The sequence below is a fragment of the Prinia subflava genome, chromosome 13 (assembly GCF_021018805.1).
Source record: "Prinia subflava isolate CZ2003 ecotype Zambia chromosome 13, Cam_Psub_1.2, whole genome shotgun sequence".
NCBI lineage: Eukaryota > Metazoa > Chordata > Aves > Passeriformes > Cisticolidae > Prinia > Prinia subflava.
This window is the reverse complement of record NC_086259.1, coordinates 14472347-14486699: the sequence shown is the minus strand read 5'-3', so window position 1 is coordinate 14486699 and position 14353 is coordinate 14472347. Positions and strand designations below refer to the sequence as shown.

General features: G+C 56.0%; 2 protein-coding genes and 2 non-coding genes across 4 annotated transcripts; 1 reads left to right on the top strand and 3 right to left on the bottom strand.

The window, feature by feature from the left end:
- Nucleotides 1-189: 189 nt before the first annotated feature.
- On the bottom strand, nucleotides 190-6701 carry LCAT (lecithin-cholesterol acyltransferase). Its single transcript, XM_063410528.1, has 6 exons — nucleotides 6473-6701; nucleotides 3914-4070; nucleotides 3331-3446; nucleotides 2905-3000; nucleotides 2593-2817; nucleotides 190-1823 (listed from the first exon to the last, which is right to left on the bottom strand). The coding sequence occupies exons 1-6, from the start codon at nucleotides 6618-6620 to the stop codon at nucleotides 1201-1203; spliced, it is 1365 nt and encodes a 454-aa protein (XP_063266598.1). The 5' UTR covers nucleotides 6621-6701; the 3' UTR covers nucleotides 190-1200.
- A 1372-nt stretch (nucleotides 6702-8073) lies between these two features.
- Nucleotides 8074-8146, top strand: TRNAK-UUU (transfer RNA lysine (anticodon UUU)). The gene has a single exon. It is a non-coding gene; the product is annotated as a tRNA-Lys (tRNA).
- A 1962-nt stretch (nucleotides 8147-10108) lies between these two features.
- On the bottom strand, nucleotides 10109-10180 carry TRNAH-GUG (transfer RNA histidin (anticodon GUG)). The gene has a single exon. It is a non-coding gene; the product is annotated as a tRNA-His (tRNA).
- A 1563-nt stretch (nucleotides 10181-11743) lies between these two features.
- On the bottom strand, nucleotides 11744-13949 carry LOC134557516 (C-signal-like). The gene is made up of 6 exons (XM_063410596.1): nucleotides 13803-13949; nucleotides 13395-13446; nucleotides 13004-13191; nucleotides 12530-12688; nucleotides 12076-12195; nucleotides 11744-11857 (listed from the first exon to the last, which is right to left on the bottom strand). The coding sequence occupies exons 1-6, from the start codon at nucleotides 13947-13949 to the stop codon at nucleotides 11744-11746; spliced, it is 780 nt and encodes a 259-aa protein (XP_063266666.1).
- Nucleotides 13950-14353: the final 404 nt, after the last annotated feature.

Below are 14353 nucleotides of genomic sequence, written 5' to 3'. Positions count from 1 at the left end.
GCGCCGCGGCCAATGGGAGGGGAGCACTGACGGACAGCCCCGCCCCGCCCTGCCCCGCCCCGCCCCGCCCCGCCCCGCGGCGGCAGAGCCCGGGCCGGCCCCGAGCGCTGCGCTCCGCACCGCCGGGCGAGCACGGCCCCGGCCCCAGCCCTGGCAGTATGGCCAGCCCCGGAGGCAGAGCCGGTCCCGGTTGCATAGCTTGTCCCCGCTTGTCACAGCTGCATTGCTGCCTCGGTTGCATGGCCAACCCCAGCTGTGTCACCACATTTGTTTTGCTACTCCTGGCTGCATCGCCACCCTGTTTGCATCTCCATCCTTGGCTGCATCGCCACCCCTAACTGTGTCACCAACCCCAGCTGCATCGCCATCCCCCAGTTGCGTCACGAGTCCCAGTTGCATTTCCAAGGCCACTTATATTTCCATCCCAGTCGCTCTGCCAGCACCAGTTGCATCATGCTTCAGTAGCACCACCAACCCTGGTTATGTCACCAACCCCAACCACATTGTCACCCGCACCATGTTGCTAGCCCCGATCGTATCACTAACCCCAGCTGCATCATCGGCCTTGTGATCTTTCCCAAAGCCCCGACTCCTGGAGTGCCTGCAGGCAGCAAGTACCTCACTTTTTGGTTAGGGATGGCTTCACCACCCAGCTCTGAAAGACAAGGCAGGCTCAGCATGCAGAAGCAAAGTGTGTTTATTATATTGTAAATCTGCTGATTTTGAGTTGGTCTTGTCGAAGGAGCTTAGCTCACTGCTCTGTAAGCCATACCTACTGTGCCACCCCCATGCTACCTCTGTGACCACCTAGTAAGTCACAGCCTGCTCTTGTTATGTGAGTTGTTCTGTCCCAAGTGAGCAGAAGCTACAGCACCACAGGTCCACAGCCTCTAAAGTGCCTAAAAATGGCCTGCTAGCAATGAGGGCTTGTGCGTATGCTGTAATTCACGAGTGTGATGTTAATGAGCTGGCAGCATGGTTAATTATCCGCCTGCTAGTGGGAAGTGACAAGCCTCTGAAGTAAAATGAATCACCATTCCTGAAAGAAGAACCAATCAGTGTGGAACTGGGTGCCAGCCCATCCACCCGAGCTGTTGGTCTTGCTCACTTTCCTTCCAAACTCATCTCCAAGTCCTTTGCTCCCCTGCACGGCAGTTTGTGGTGCCTACCATCATGGAGGGAAGCTGACCCTCCATCCTTTCAGTTCTTTTTAGGCTCCTTAAGGACCTTGTGTTCACGCAGGATCTTCCCCAACTTCCCAGTCTCTGGGCTGGGTCTCGCCTGCCCTGGCTCCCCCTGCTCCTCTTTGCTCCCCAGCAGGATTTCGTTGATATAACTGAGTGTCCGGTTGCTGAAGACCATGTTGAAGTGGTGGGCACCTCGCAGCTCCTGGACATACACCTTCTGCTTTTGCTGGTCTCGCCATCGCTTGCACAGCTCCAAGCTGCGCGTGTTGACGCTGTCGTCCCCATCGCCATAAATGATGTCCACAGGGTCCTCGTAAGGGAAACGCTCGTCATAGATGTAAGTCTCTGCAGTGGGGAAGCCCGTGCCATAGAGGCAATACGTGTCCACCCCAGGAGGGGGCAAATCCTTCAGCAAGTCCTTCATGTCCTCCCACATGTACCAGCCATCCTCCAGGTTGACGTCGGTGAAGAAGCGCTGGTAATCGCGGTAGGTGTAGTTGTAGGAGGGCGTGGAGATGAAAACATGGCTCTCGGGCCAGGCCAGGGTCGTGGGGAACATCCAGGGGCTGGTGGTGGTCATGCGCTGCTCCTCACGGAGCTTGATGTTGGACATGAGTGGGATGCCCTGTTCGTCACCTGTGGGACATGCAAGGGCTCATCACAAATGGCACCACAATGTCCCCTCACAGACGGAGCCTTGGGGCAGCTGGGATCAGCCGTCCCCGCAGTGACTCACCACTGTCCCCCGGCCTTCTCCAGCTCAGCTCTTCCCCTCCTTAGCCCTACCATGCTCATAACCCTACATCCTCCCTTACTCCCCTGTCTGCAGATATCAAGAACAGCCTGCCAAACTCTCCTCTCCACATCTCTAGCTGCTCAGAAGGCCTGAGTGGAGACAAACCTGGATGTGCCATGGCACGGACCAACCCAGCCCTGAACATTCCCTGCAACCATGGCACCTCCACACCTGCCTGCAGGGACAGGAGGGAGCAGTAGTAGGTAGCCAACTTGCATTTTTCCTTCAAGCCTTGGCATTTTTGGTATGTCTGGAGTCCTAAGACCATGCAATGACCTCAGATGACCTTAAAAATATCTCTGGCTCTTGTGGCAACAGAGAAAAATATTAGCAGGTGACTTAAGGGTGATGCAAGGGGCCAGATGTTAAAACCAACCTTCAAGCACATGATTTTTAATCTCATGCATTTTTTGACTTGTGACTTGTAGATATTCTGGGCTGTCAGCATTAGGCAAGTGATTGTGGCTTTCTGGGCTGCAAAGAGGCTAAACAGGAACTGAGTCCCCCACCTCTTTTACCACTGTGCCCTTTCCTTGCCCACCACCCCCCTTCCATTTCTGCAGGAGAGAAAGAAAATGAAGAGGTAGCTGCACACAAGGAGTCACCCACCGGACGCCAGGATACGCAGGGGCTTGACGGAGCCTCCCCAGGGGGCACCCAGGGAAATGAAGCCCCCAATGTACTGATCTTTCCAGGCTTGTGTCTGCTGCAGCAGGAAGTAGAGGACGTGCAGGTTGCCCATGCTGTGTGCGATGAGGAAGACGGGTCTCTGGTATGCATCATGCATCTCTTCAATCAGCGCCTTCAGGTTCTGGAAGTATTCAGGCTGCTCCTCTGTGGACAAGAGGGGAGCATGAAGGCATGCAGCATTCATCCTGCTTCCCTCTGCATGGGGGGCCTGGCCACAACCCCCAGACTTACGGGGTCCAACCCTCCAGTCGTAGGGCGCTGCCCGAACCGTCTGGTCCCTCACGTAGCCGTTGTTCACCAGGTTCTGCACCATGGTGTGCAGGTAGCCTGTGGGCAGAGGGAATGAGTGGGAATTAGATCTGTGGTCTTCTCTTGTCAAACTTTTTCCATTCTAGTCCTGGTCATGGGCAAAATGTTCCCTGGTAAGCCCTGTAGCTCAGTAGGTCCAGCCAGACTGTGCATCCCATCGAGTACTGGGGTCAAGGATGGGGTGGTCCCTGCCAGCACTCAGCTGGAGTGTGTCCCCCAGGCTAATGTCCCTCACTCCCAGGGCAATGGGCTCTCTGCAGAACAGTCCCTGCTGGAGACATGAGGACACCTCCCCATTTGAAGGGAGCATGTGCGATCCCCAGACACCCTGGCCTCTCCTCCTCTCACCTGCCAGCTTGCTCTGATCCAGGTATTCCACAGAATAGGTCTTGCCAAAGCCAGGAACACGGATGTGAACCCCTGGGGCATTGGACATTTTCCGAGAGGTTCGGTTGTACACCACCCTGTGGGGACAGGACAAGAGGTGGCAGAAGAGCCATGTCCCCAAGGGGAACATGGGGCTGGGGTTGAGATCCCTGGGCAGCAGCTTGGACCTGGCTGTTTCCAAGCCTTGTGTGGATGTGAGGTGCACTGGAGCCCAGCCAGTGTCCATTCTGCTCTCCTGGCATCCTGGGACAGGGGGCTCTGATGGTACCAGCTGCCACAGCCCCCTCACCCTGCAGCCCTGGGGAGCGTGGCAGCATCTCCAGTGGGTGCTCAGGGTGGTCTGCTTGGGCTTGAACACGTGGCAGGGACATGGGAAAGGGACAGATGCTCAGAGCAGTAGTCAGTCACTTGTGTTCCCAAACAATCCCATGGTCCTCCCATTTTTTCCCATGTGTTCTAGATCATGGCCAGGGGGAGGAGAGGGAAGGGAGATCCTTGGTAGGTCATTTCCCCAGGGAGCTCCCAGGGTAGGGTTGGATGGTACCTGGTGTTATCAATCCAGCAGTCAACTCCCACTGGCAGGAAGGTATTGAGGTTGAGCCAGATGGTGAAATAATCCTCTGTTTTGCGGTAGCACATCCAGTTCACCACATCTGGCTTGTCCAGCTTTGCTTCCAGCTGGTTCCCAAGACACCCGGGCACTGGAGACACCACAGAGGGAGAGCAGAGCCAGTTACAAACCCCATCCCACTGACCCTGTGGGGCTGCCCAGCCTGGTGCTTACCCCAGCCCCAGGCAGTGCTCCCCTGGGGTTGCCTGGGGATGGCTGGGCACCTGCTGGAGCAGCATCCCTGGAGAACGACCCGCACAGGAGAGAGGGTGCTTGGAGCTGAAATGCTGGGTGAGCATGGAACAGTGCTAAAGTACATCCTTGGAAACCCCTAGAGCTGCATTTCCATGGGGTGACCCCCAGAGCTGTCAGTCTTGGCTCAAGCATGCCCCCAGCAGCACAAAATATCCTAGATTACTCCCCCTCCCTGGATGGGTTTCCACCCTCCTCTCCTTGCTGCAGCCTGGGGGAAGAAATTGGTGCTGCTTGGGGCTCCCTATTCCTAATGCAGTCCTGCCAATGTGTCCTGGGGTAGTGGGCAGCTCAGGGATGCAGAGCCCCCAGGGAGTTTCCTGAACTTTAAATCCTTCCTGAACTTTAAATCCTCATATGGGGTGAACAAGGTCTCTGAAGTGGTTCAGTGCTGAGCAGAACTGTACTGTGCAGAAATTCAGTGGCAATGGTGTGTCTGGGAAGCACAGCAGAGTTTTAAGAGAGTTCATTTGTGTGCCCTGGGCTCTCTCAATGGCGGGTGACAGTCACCAGGGTGTTTGGTGTGGTTCCCTGAGACATGTGCCTGTGCTGGGATCAGACACCATGGAGAGCTTTCCCAGCTCTGTGCAGCAGCAAAGAGCCGGATCCTGGTGCCAGCACTGACTGTGAGGGTGAGGACAAGAGGTGAATGACTGCAGGGGTCAGTGAACCTGGTGGAATGGGAGCACCAGGTGACGAATCCCAAGGCCCAGCAGGTCCAAGGACTTGCCTGCAATACACGGCTGGGGCTGGCGTGGACTGTCAATGCCTCATGCTATGCAAGAGGGGAAGGAGATGTAGCAGTTACCCTCCTCAACCTGCCTCAGGGCTCCTTCCTGCCTGTGGCATGTCCCTAGGGGTACAGAGAGGGTCTAATCCTGTCTTCAAGGCACCTGGATGGGGATCAGACAGGTGTAGGAGAGCCCTGGTAGGGAGTAGCAGGAGGGACTTCCCTGGTCAGCAAGAGAAGCAGGATCATGAGCTGCTCTGATGGCTCCTGAAGGTGCACAGCCAGCACCCCCCTGCCCCTGGCACACAGCCCTGAGCTCTGCCTCCCCTTCCAGAGGACATTAGGTAATTATTAAGGGAGTTCTGTGAGGGCAGAGGGGTTATCAGTGGTCCCAAGGGCGCCGGGGGTTTCCGGGACGCCCAGCCCAGGGGGATGGGTTACTGGCGGATGCCGAGCAGCAGGAGGAGCAGCCAGGCAGCACAAGGGGCATCCGGGCCTGGCTGGGCGTGGGACATGGCCTGAGGCTGCTGCCAGGGGCAAAAGGAGATGCTCTGACTGTCTCGGATAATCCTGAAAAGAGGCACCTGGTGACAGTGACCCGGGTCTTCTGACCACCCCAGGACATGGAGGCCTGTGCCCTCTGATGCCCCTGGGAAGGGAATTTACAGGGTCAGCCCTTGGCAATGCAGCAGGGAGGGATCTTCTGCTTTTTCTCTTCTCTTTTTTTAAGGAGAAACTCACCATGATTCAAGAAAAAGGAGGAAAACCCCAACTCTGCTCAGCAGAGTTTTCATGGCAAAACCTGAGCTCAAGTGCCTGGTGATGGCACAGGGGCAAAGGAAGGCAGAGCCATGCAGCACAGAGGCACCAGCTGGTAGTGGCTGCTTCCACCTCCCTGAGATGATGCCCCCACATCTCCTTTAATTTCCCTGTTCCCCCTTTTCCTCCTGGCTTGCCCCCAGCCAGAGTTGGCATTGGGTGAGATGTGAGATGGATCCTCTTTGGCATCGGCAGAGGATGTCTTAGCCATCTCCAGGGAGTGGGAGAAGACACAGGATGGAGTGGGCTTCAGCAAAGTGAGAGGTGGTGGATCCACCCACTGCTCCGATGGCAGCCTCTTTGGGAAGTGGCAGAAGAGGTTGTGATGCAGCCCCTGTCCCTCTGCCAGCAGAGTTCCCCAGACCCAAAAAAGCCCTAAAACACTCTGTGAGCCAGGTGTGAGGTATCAGAGACCCATTTGCTTTCTGGGGTGCCCAGTCTACCCCCTCAGCTCCAAAACGCTCTCTCTGGGCACTGCCAGCCCTGTGTCCCTGTCCCAGTGAATGGGAGGGCACTGAGGAGCTGTGTGACACCCTCACTTGGTGGCTCCAGTCCAGACAGCCAAGAACAGCCCAAACCCACCAAGTCACCACGGCACAGGACCCCAAACTCACTGTCAGCTTTGGGGGGCTGCGTGGCAGCCGGGGTGCCCGCCCATGCCCCACACGGTGCCCGCGCCGGCGCGACCTTACCAAGCACCACGGGCGGCGTGCTGTTTGTCGGGGGAGCCTCGGGGGTGGTGGTCGGTGGAAAGAGGACGTTGAAGAGCCAGAACTGGGACGTGGGCTGCAGGAGCAGCAACAACGTCAGCAAAGCTACCCCGGCGCCGCTGCTCCCCATGGCAGGCTCGGCCGGGATCCTCCGGGCGGCTCCAAGCCAAACAGCCTTTTATAATTTTTACGCAGGTCCAGCCAAGAGGCACCCGGGCTGCAGGGGAGGGGAGAGCTGCAAGGGGTTGGCCATGAGGAGGAGGAGGAGGGACAGGGAGGGACGAAGGACTGGCCTTATAGACAAGCCATGGCCTGTCAAAACCAGTCCAGCAGTGGCATGGGGTTCTTAGTGCCCTGAGAGCCCTGCTCAGGGGTGCTGCAGGTTGAGCAGCTTCCCAGTGCCTCGGTGTCCCTTTGCCACATTCTTGCCCCTGCTTGGTTCTCTAGGGGTAACACCCCAGGGCTGCCCAGGGCTGCTCACTCCCTGCCTCAGTGAATACAGCCCCTCTCCACTCCTCCTGCCCCTGGCAGGGGATGCTGATGCTGTCAGTGTGGCCAGGTGGACCCCAGGTATCTGGGAGAAGATGGAGGGGCTGGCACTGGAAAAGCCAGATCTGGGCAGCTCTTTGTGCCACATGGCAGTGCCACATTCCCCAGTGCCATCCTGGGCACTGTCCCTGCCCTGTGCAGCATCCTCCCAGTATCCACTGGAAGGTCTCCTCTGTGACAGTCCCAGCTGGGGGAAGCCCCTGCAGCTTCAGCCTGCAGTGGGTAGTGGGGACCCTAAAGGACAATGTATGCTCAGGCTGGAATGGGCCTTAAAGTTCATCTCGTTTCAAACCCCCACCACGGGCCAGGATGCTAGACCAGGATGCTCCAAGCCCCCTCCAAAGTGGCCTTGAACACTTCAAGGAATGGGGCAAAATCATATTCTCCTTATGAAGGGAAGATATTTTCTTCCTCCCAGGGAAGTGTAAGGTGGGACAGGGATGCTGTAGGGCACTGGTGGGTGGGCTGGTGAACAGGGTGGGTTCCCTGTGGGGCAGAGGTGCCTCTACCTGAAAAATGGGGAGAAAGGGCAATAGAATATGCAGGGTGGCACCTACAGGTTCCCATCTAAGCTCGGTATATGAAACTGAACTCCCTGCAGCCGCCTCCCTCCTGCTTAAACGCGGCTCCTGCAGAAGCGCCGCTGGCACTCGGATTCGAACGGAGGCTGCAGCAGCCACGGAGCAGAGCTCGGACCCTTGAGCGGCCACAGCCACCGCTGCTGCTCCTGTCCCCCGGCGGGACCCTCCTGCCTCCCTCTGGGAGCGGCGGAGTTTTACAGCCGCTCCCGCAGCATCCTGCTCCCCTCCCCGCCTGCGGCACCGGCCTCTCCCCGGGGCGCGTCCCTGTGCCCGATCGGTGCCACTGAGATTCCCGGCAGTCCGGTGTCCAGTCTGGCCTGCGCTGGCAGCCCTGTTGGGGTGGCGTGGGAGTGGGAAATACCGAGTGGGTCCCCACAGTGTCCCCGCAATGCTGCAGCAAAGCGGGGTCCCCCCGGCTGTGACAGATATGGCCCCCCCCAAGCCCAAATGTGAGCCTGGATAGCTCAGTTGGGAGAGCATCAGACTTTTAATCTGAGGGTCCAGGGTTCAAGCCCCTGTTCAGGCGGTGCCTTTATCCTTTAGGAGCCCGTGGGCAGCAGCGGCGCCTCCTCCTGCCGGGGCGGTCCCGTCCCGCCCGGGGCGGGCGGTGCAGCGGAGCAGGGCAGGGGTTTGGGCCAGGCCAGTGTGGTCTCTGCTGCTCCCTCCCTCAGTGAAGGGTGCTCCGGTGCTCCAACTGACTTCGGGCAGTGTTCCTAAGTTTGGTTTCGTGCTGGCAACTATTTTTTTTTTTTTTCTGTGTGACGACCTCCGTGAAGATACTGAAGGGACTGGAGCCATCTCTCCTGCGAGGAAAGCCGGACTCTGTTCGGTGGCGCCCAGTGCCAGCGGCCACGGGCACACACTGGAACACAGGAGGCTCCACTGAACATCAGGAGACCCTTTTCCACTGGGAGGTGAAGAGTGGAAGTTTCCCAGCAGAGCCTTGCATCACTTTAAGGGAATACAGTTCGTGTTAGAGCAGAGGCTGCAGTGACTCGTGGGGCCATCACACTGCCTCAGTCAAGCCCTGGACTGCCCTGTAGGTGTACAGACACTTCAGGATAGTTTTGCAAAATAGAAACTCTTTTAACAGGAAATCAAGCAAATTTGGATGAAAAATATCCCCTCTCCTATGTAAATTTTTTAAATGTTTTTCAACCTGAACATACATCAGTTGCTCAAGCATAGTAAATTATTTTTCAGTATGTTTAGTGGCTTTACACATCACACTGACTTTCTGTGGGGAAAAAAAAAAAAAAAGAAAAGAAAAGAGGAATGAGAAGTTATGTATTTCCTTGTGTTTCTGCTGCTCAGCTGGGTAAAAGTGGGACAGGCACTGCTGCTGCTAATGGGCAACTTCTCCAGATGTTTGCCTTCTCTTCCTCCTGTATTGTCTTTAGAAGGGAAAAATGCTTTTTGAACTTTCCCTAAGTAAAGAGATACATATGTTTTCAGTAAATGAATGTTGAAGGAGGGAGAAGTCATGCAAGTAAATGCCCTATAAACTGCAAATCCTAAAAGTAAATATGCAATGATTCTTTTTCCTCTTCATTTCTTGCTCTGGATAAGATACAAAAGAAAATAAATCTATTTTGTGCTAGGGGAAAAAAAAAAAACCAAACCCACCCTGTCCTTATCCCAAGCACCAGTCCTGCAGATGCCTGACCTCATCTGCCTGAGTGCTGCAGCCTTCTGCTGCTTTCAGAAGCCCCCACCGTGGTGAGCTGACACCCACTGCTTGGGTGGTGCCTTCTCCACCAGCCTGTGCCACACCTTACGTAACTTCTCTTCTGAAAGCTGCCGACCAGAGCGAGTTCTGCGCAGCTGTCAGGAGAGGGCACCAAGTCCAAGCAAACAGGGTGACTCCATTAAGGCTCCAGAAGGGTAAAAGCAAGTTTAAGAAGCTTCCTCAGGCTGAAGCATCCCCTGGTGCACCCAGAGATCTCCACCTGCTTCTTGGTGCCTGTGAGACCTCTAGTTCCCATACCTACAGTTTGTCAGGGTCACCTCTCAGCTCTGGGTGGATTTTGCCTCTGCTGTGAAAGCATCCCTGAAGGTCCTGCAACCAAAATCCTGCTCCCCTGGAGCAGGGAGTGTCAGCACTGGGACTTTCCTCTGGTTATCTTCCTTCTTCTGCTGTGCCAGATCCTTCACGCCCTGGGAGCCAGGAGCTGAGCAAGCTGCTGCCTCCCACCTCCTCTCACTCTGCAGGGTAGCCACAGCATCTTCTGCTCCTCTTTCTGCAAAACTGTGAGGAAGTGGAACGTGGAAGGCTGGGCAAAATCCTCTAAATTCTCAGGTTTGCCTGGAAAATGGAGAAGCTGGAGTACTTTCCCAGAAGTGTCACTTCAGCTTCACTGGAGAGACTCTGCACAGGTCAGGAAATCATTGTTGGTACGAGTCTGGTCACTCTTGCCCTCTCTTGGCCGTGGCATCTTTTCATACCAACCCCCTCCCAGCTGCCTCCCTCCCGGCTCTTGACAAAAGCTGCTGTGACTCGGATTCGAACCGAGGTTGCTGCGGCCACAACGCAGAGTACTGACCACTATACGATCACAGCAGGACACCCTGCCACCGCCGGGCCCTGCCGCGCGCCGGGGCCGCGGGGAGGGATGTCCCCGCACTGTCCCCTCCCCTGGCACGGACACCCAGCACAGCCCGGCCAACAAAGCCTGTTTGATTAAGGAGGCTACAAATGGACTCGGAGGCTGCTGCTCAGAGCCTTGGCAATCTGGAATGGGGCCCTAAGTGGTGCAAAACACTGGCAGTGCTGGGTTGGCACCCAGGAAATGAGACTGCTGCCAAGGACAGCGCGGTTTGGGGGCCTTATGCAATGGGGCCATCATCCTATAATACAGCAAAGTCAGGGCTATGATAATTTCAGCTAAATCTAAGTGATACAAGAGGTGAGGAATTAATTAACTTTTTAGCATTGTGTGCAATATATCAAATTTGAGGGAATTCAGTTAAAAATACAACAAATGGCACAATGATTTCCATGGGGAGTTGAGTGGTGCTGTGGGAAGGATACAGTTAGGGAGGTCTGGGTAATCCAGAATGTCCCTGGCCTCTGTCATCCATCATCCCTTGGGCCCTACTGTCACTCCAGAGCTACATTTGCTGCTCCTGGCCCTTGTGCAGGTTTGGCTCAGTGCTGGTGGTGAAGAAAGGACTCACAGTGGGGGTGAGAGCTCCCTGCTCCACATCCAAGGCAGCCCACAGTCCCCTGGGTACCATCCCACTGCTGCCTCCTCCCCATCCCTCCAGGCAGCACAGGATATGCAGGGGGGATCCCTGGTGTCCCCATGGACCCCAAGGCCCCATTTGGTCCCACACCCCACTCACTCCATCAGCCCCATGGTGAGTCCCAGAGGAGCTGTGGGCATCTCTGCTCATCATGGAGCCTCCAGTGCCCCGTGTGCCCCATGGAAATGTACACAACACCAAGAAATGTACACAACACCAAGAGCCTATCCTGCCTCCACACACCAGCTTGGAGCAGGGAGCACAGCCGCCAAGGAGAGAGGTACAGACAGGATTTCACAGGAACACAGAATATGTTCCCATCCCTGAGAGGGCTCAGGACTGCACTTACAGATTTCCCATGTGAGGCTCTGGTCTTCATGGGTGTTTTTAACTACCTTGATCTCTGCTAGAGGAACACAGCAGGCCATAAGCAAGCCAGGAAGATCACATCAGGTTTTGTCTTCCTGACCTATGTGGTAGAGGAGCTAATGATGAGCAGTGCTCTGCTTGGACTTTCAACTGCCAAAGGAGGAAGGACTCACTGGGAGGAGTGCCTGAGTCATTGTAAGGCAGTGCTGCCATTATGAGAGAGAGCTCTGGGACAAGCCCAGGGACAAATTCCTATCAGGATGGTGTCCAGGTCCACAGTTAGACAAGAACAAATGTTCAAACCAACCTAGCTCAATGATATGCGGAAATAATTGAGAAGAGCTCTCAAAGCACCATTGAGGACTCTCTCAGTGATAGTTAATAGAAGATGAAGGAAAGAAGGTTTACACAATGCTACTTATTGTTTGTGGACATTCATTTACTAAGGGACAGGCACAACATGGTGCAACAGCAAAGGTCCTCACAGTTGGAATCCTGAATCAGCATCTCACCAGGGTATGACCTTCCCTTCCCAGTCCAGGAAGGTCCCAGTCTCCTTCTCAGAGATGGAGGACAGCACCTTCAGCATCCCTTGCACGCTCTCATCCACTGTTAGGGGAGGCTGTGGGGCAGAGGGAGAAACAGATATGTGCTCAAGGGTCTGCATTGAAACAGATCACTGCTTTGGGCAAGAAGCATTCCCAGATTCTCATCTCCCACCCTCCTGTGCTTCCAGGGTATCTTCCCAGGAGCTGTCACACAGCCCAGCATGAGACCCCAGCAAATTCTGCATTCCTGAACGATGAGGTTCTCCCAGACCATGGACAGGAGTTCTCTTACCTTAAGTGAACCTGCAGCCCCCATCTCGGTTTGCACCCAGCCGGGGTGGAGAGCGACGCAGAGGATGCCGTGCTCCTTGTACGTCAGGGACTGGCACTTACTCAGCATGTTCAGAGCAGCCTGTGGGGAGACAGGGAGGGGATGGCAGTGGAAGGGGAAAGGCAGCTGCAGGGGACATGTGCAGACCCTGCAGCTGGGGCAGGGGTAGGGCAGGGGGAGCCAGTTCCTGGGGTACAGGATGCTCCCTCACTATCCCTGTGCGGATGCCCAGCCTAGTTGGAGTCCCATTGTATCTTGTCCCTCTGAGGTAGGACCCAGGGCCAGGCACATAACTGTGCTGTGATGTGTACTCAGGGACTGACAGGAGCTCAGTCACAGCATCGAGAGGGGCACAGACTGAGGGGAAGATTGGAAGGCATTTGGAGAGGAAAATGTCAGCAAAATCTGGCAGTACCTTGCTGCAGCGGTACGAGACAACTTGTCCATAATCCCATACGTACATATCCTGAATGGAGCCTGCATAGCTGGACATGTTGACAATGGCAGCCTTGCTGCAGCTCAGCCCTGAGCCTGGGCTCCCCTGGGCAGCCTTCTTCAGCAAGGGCAGGAATGCCTGTGAGGAGACAGAGGGGACAGGAGCACACACAGACGTGGCACAGGGCAGGGGAGAAGTTCCTTCCACAGTGGGGAACACTGGCAGCAGAACTGAGACATCCTCTCTCCTCTTCCCAGTGCCTCAGCCTGTCTGGCTCCAGCTCCTGAGCTCCAGTCCATGGCTCCACAAACTTCTCATGAACTGAGTGCCCATGGGGGCACCAGAGCAGTGACAGGAGCCTCTCCCACTGGCCCTTCACACCCTCTGTAATGTCCAGCTTGAGGACATGGGAAGGGATCCTTCTGGAGCTGTGCTGTAGAGCTGGGGACTCACCTGGCCCATCAGCAGGGGTCCAACAGTATTAGTGGTGTAAACCTGGGTCATAGTCTCCAGAGTCTCATTATCAAGGGATTTTGGCTTTGCCATTCCAGCGTTGTTGATGAGGAGGTTCAGCCCAGAGCCCCCCAGGTGCTCCCCAACCTTGGCTGCAGTTGCCTTGATGCTGGCAGGGTTGGCGACTTCTGCAGAGCCAACACAGGGGAGGTCAGAGCCTGTGTCCCCATGGTGGAGTCCCTCTGTTCCCCAGAGGTGGCAGTGCCCGATGGCCCCGCAGGCACCAGCCCATTGGCACAGCTCCCTCCCAGCACGGGGCTCCCAGGGTGTGCCCAGCCTGGGCACTTGCCAGAGGACCTGGGGCAAAGGATCCCCACCTCGAGGCACCTACCAAGAGGGACGATGATGATGTTGGGGTGCTTGGAAGCCAAATTCTGTAACTCCTGTAAGAGAGGGCACTGTGTAGGCATGGAGAGGCGGAGGGGCTGTGCAGAGGCTCAGTTTTTCCTTGGTAAAGCCCACATTGCTCTGGCTCCATCCCTGCACTACTGTGAATCCTGCACTATGCTCCAGCTGCCCTGAACCCAATGGATGGGGAGGACTCTATGACAAAGTACCACTGTTCCCTCCACACATCCATGCACAGCTGCTCCCACGCTGTCTCAGCCCAGCTGCCCTGGGCCCCAGGTGCCTGACTGCATCTCCAGACACTTACAAGCACCTTCCCTCTTCCAATCTCCCCCTGCCGCTGACTACTCCCATCCCCCAGCACAGCCACTGCCTCCCAGCCCAGCCTCACCTGTGCTCTCTGTCCCTTGGGGTCCCGACAGCCTGCAAAGATCCACTGTGGTGGCTTCGACATCCTCAGGAAATGCTGGACAAACCCCAGGCCGAGACCCCGGTTGGCCCCAGTCACCAGAACGGAGCGGACACAGAGCTCTGCCATGCTGCTTGTCCTCCTCTGCTCCAGCTCTCACTGTTTGCTCTGTTCCCTAATGTTTCCTTATAGCATTTTCCACACACACCCCACCCACTCAGGGTTTACACCAACCCTTGGATCCAGGAGGAGCAACTGCTCCAGCCCTTCTAACTCCAGGACACAGATCATATCTGGGAGCCAGTCCTTGTTTCCACAGGGCAAAAACCTTTGGTGGGTTCAGGCAAATTCTGCTGTCCTTGGGAAACCTAGTGCCGTAAGCCAGGAGATGTGGATGAGGAGGGAAGGAGCAGCATGTGGAAGGGATGTGGGAAGCTCCATGGCTCACATGGGCTTGACACCTTCACAAGAAGAGCTTTCCACATCAGACCCACACAACACTGGGAACAGGTTGATCTCATGTCCCTTCCCCA

Excerpts from the sequence above, each read along its gene's own strand:
- LCAT (XM_063410528.1), bottom strand. The coding sequence starts at position 6,620 with ATGGGGAGCAGCGGCGCCGGGGTAGCTTTGCTGACGTTGTTGCTGCTC. Across the intron at positions 3,447-3,913 it reads TGCTGGATTGATAACACCAG|GGTGGTGTACAACCGAACCT; the intron begins GTACCATCCAAC and ends CTGTCCCCACAG. Across the intron at positions 2,818-2,904 it reads CGACTGGAGGGTTGGACCCC|AGGAGCAGCCTGAATACTTC; the intron begins GTAAGTCTGGGG and ends TCTTGTCCACAG.
- LOC134557516 (XM_063410596.1), bottom strand. The coding sequence starts at position 13,949 with ATGGCAGAGCTCTGTGTCCGCTCCGTTCTGGTGACTGGGGCCAACCGG. Across the intron at positions 13,192-13,394 it reads CATCATCATCGTCCCTCTTG|AAGTCGCCAACCCTGCCAGC; the intron begins GTAGGTGCCTCG and ends TTGGCTCTGCAG. Across the intron at positions 12,196-12,529 it reads TCTCGTACCGCTGCAGCAAG|GCTGCTCTGAACATGCTGAG; the intron begins GTACTGCCAGAT and ends GTCTCCCCACAG.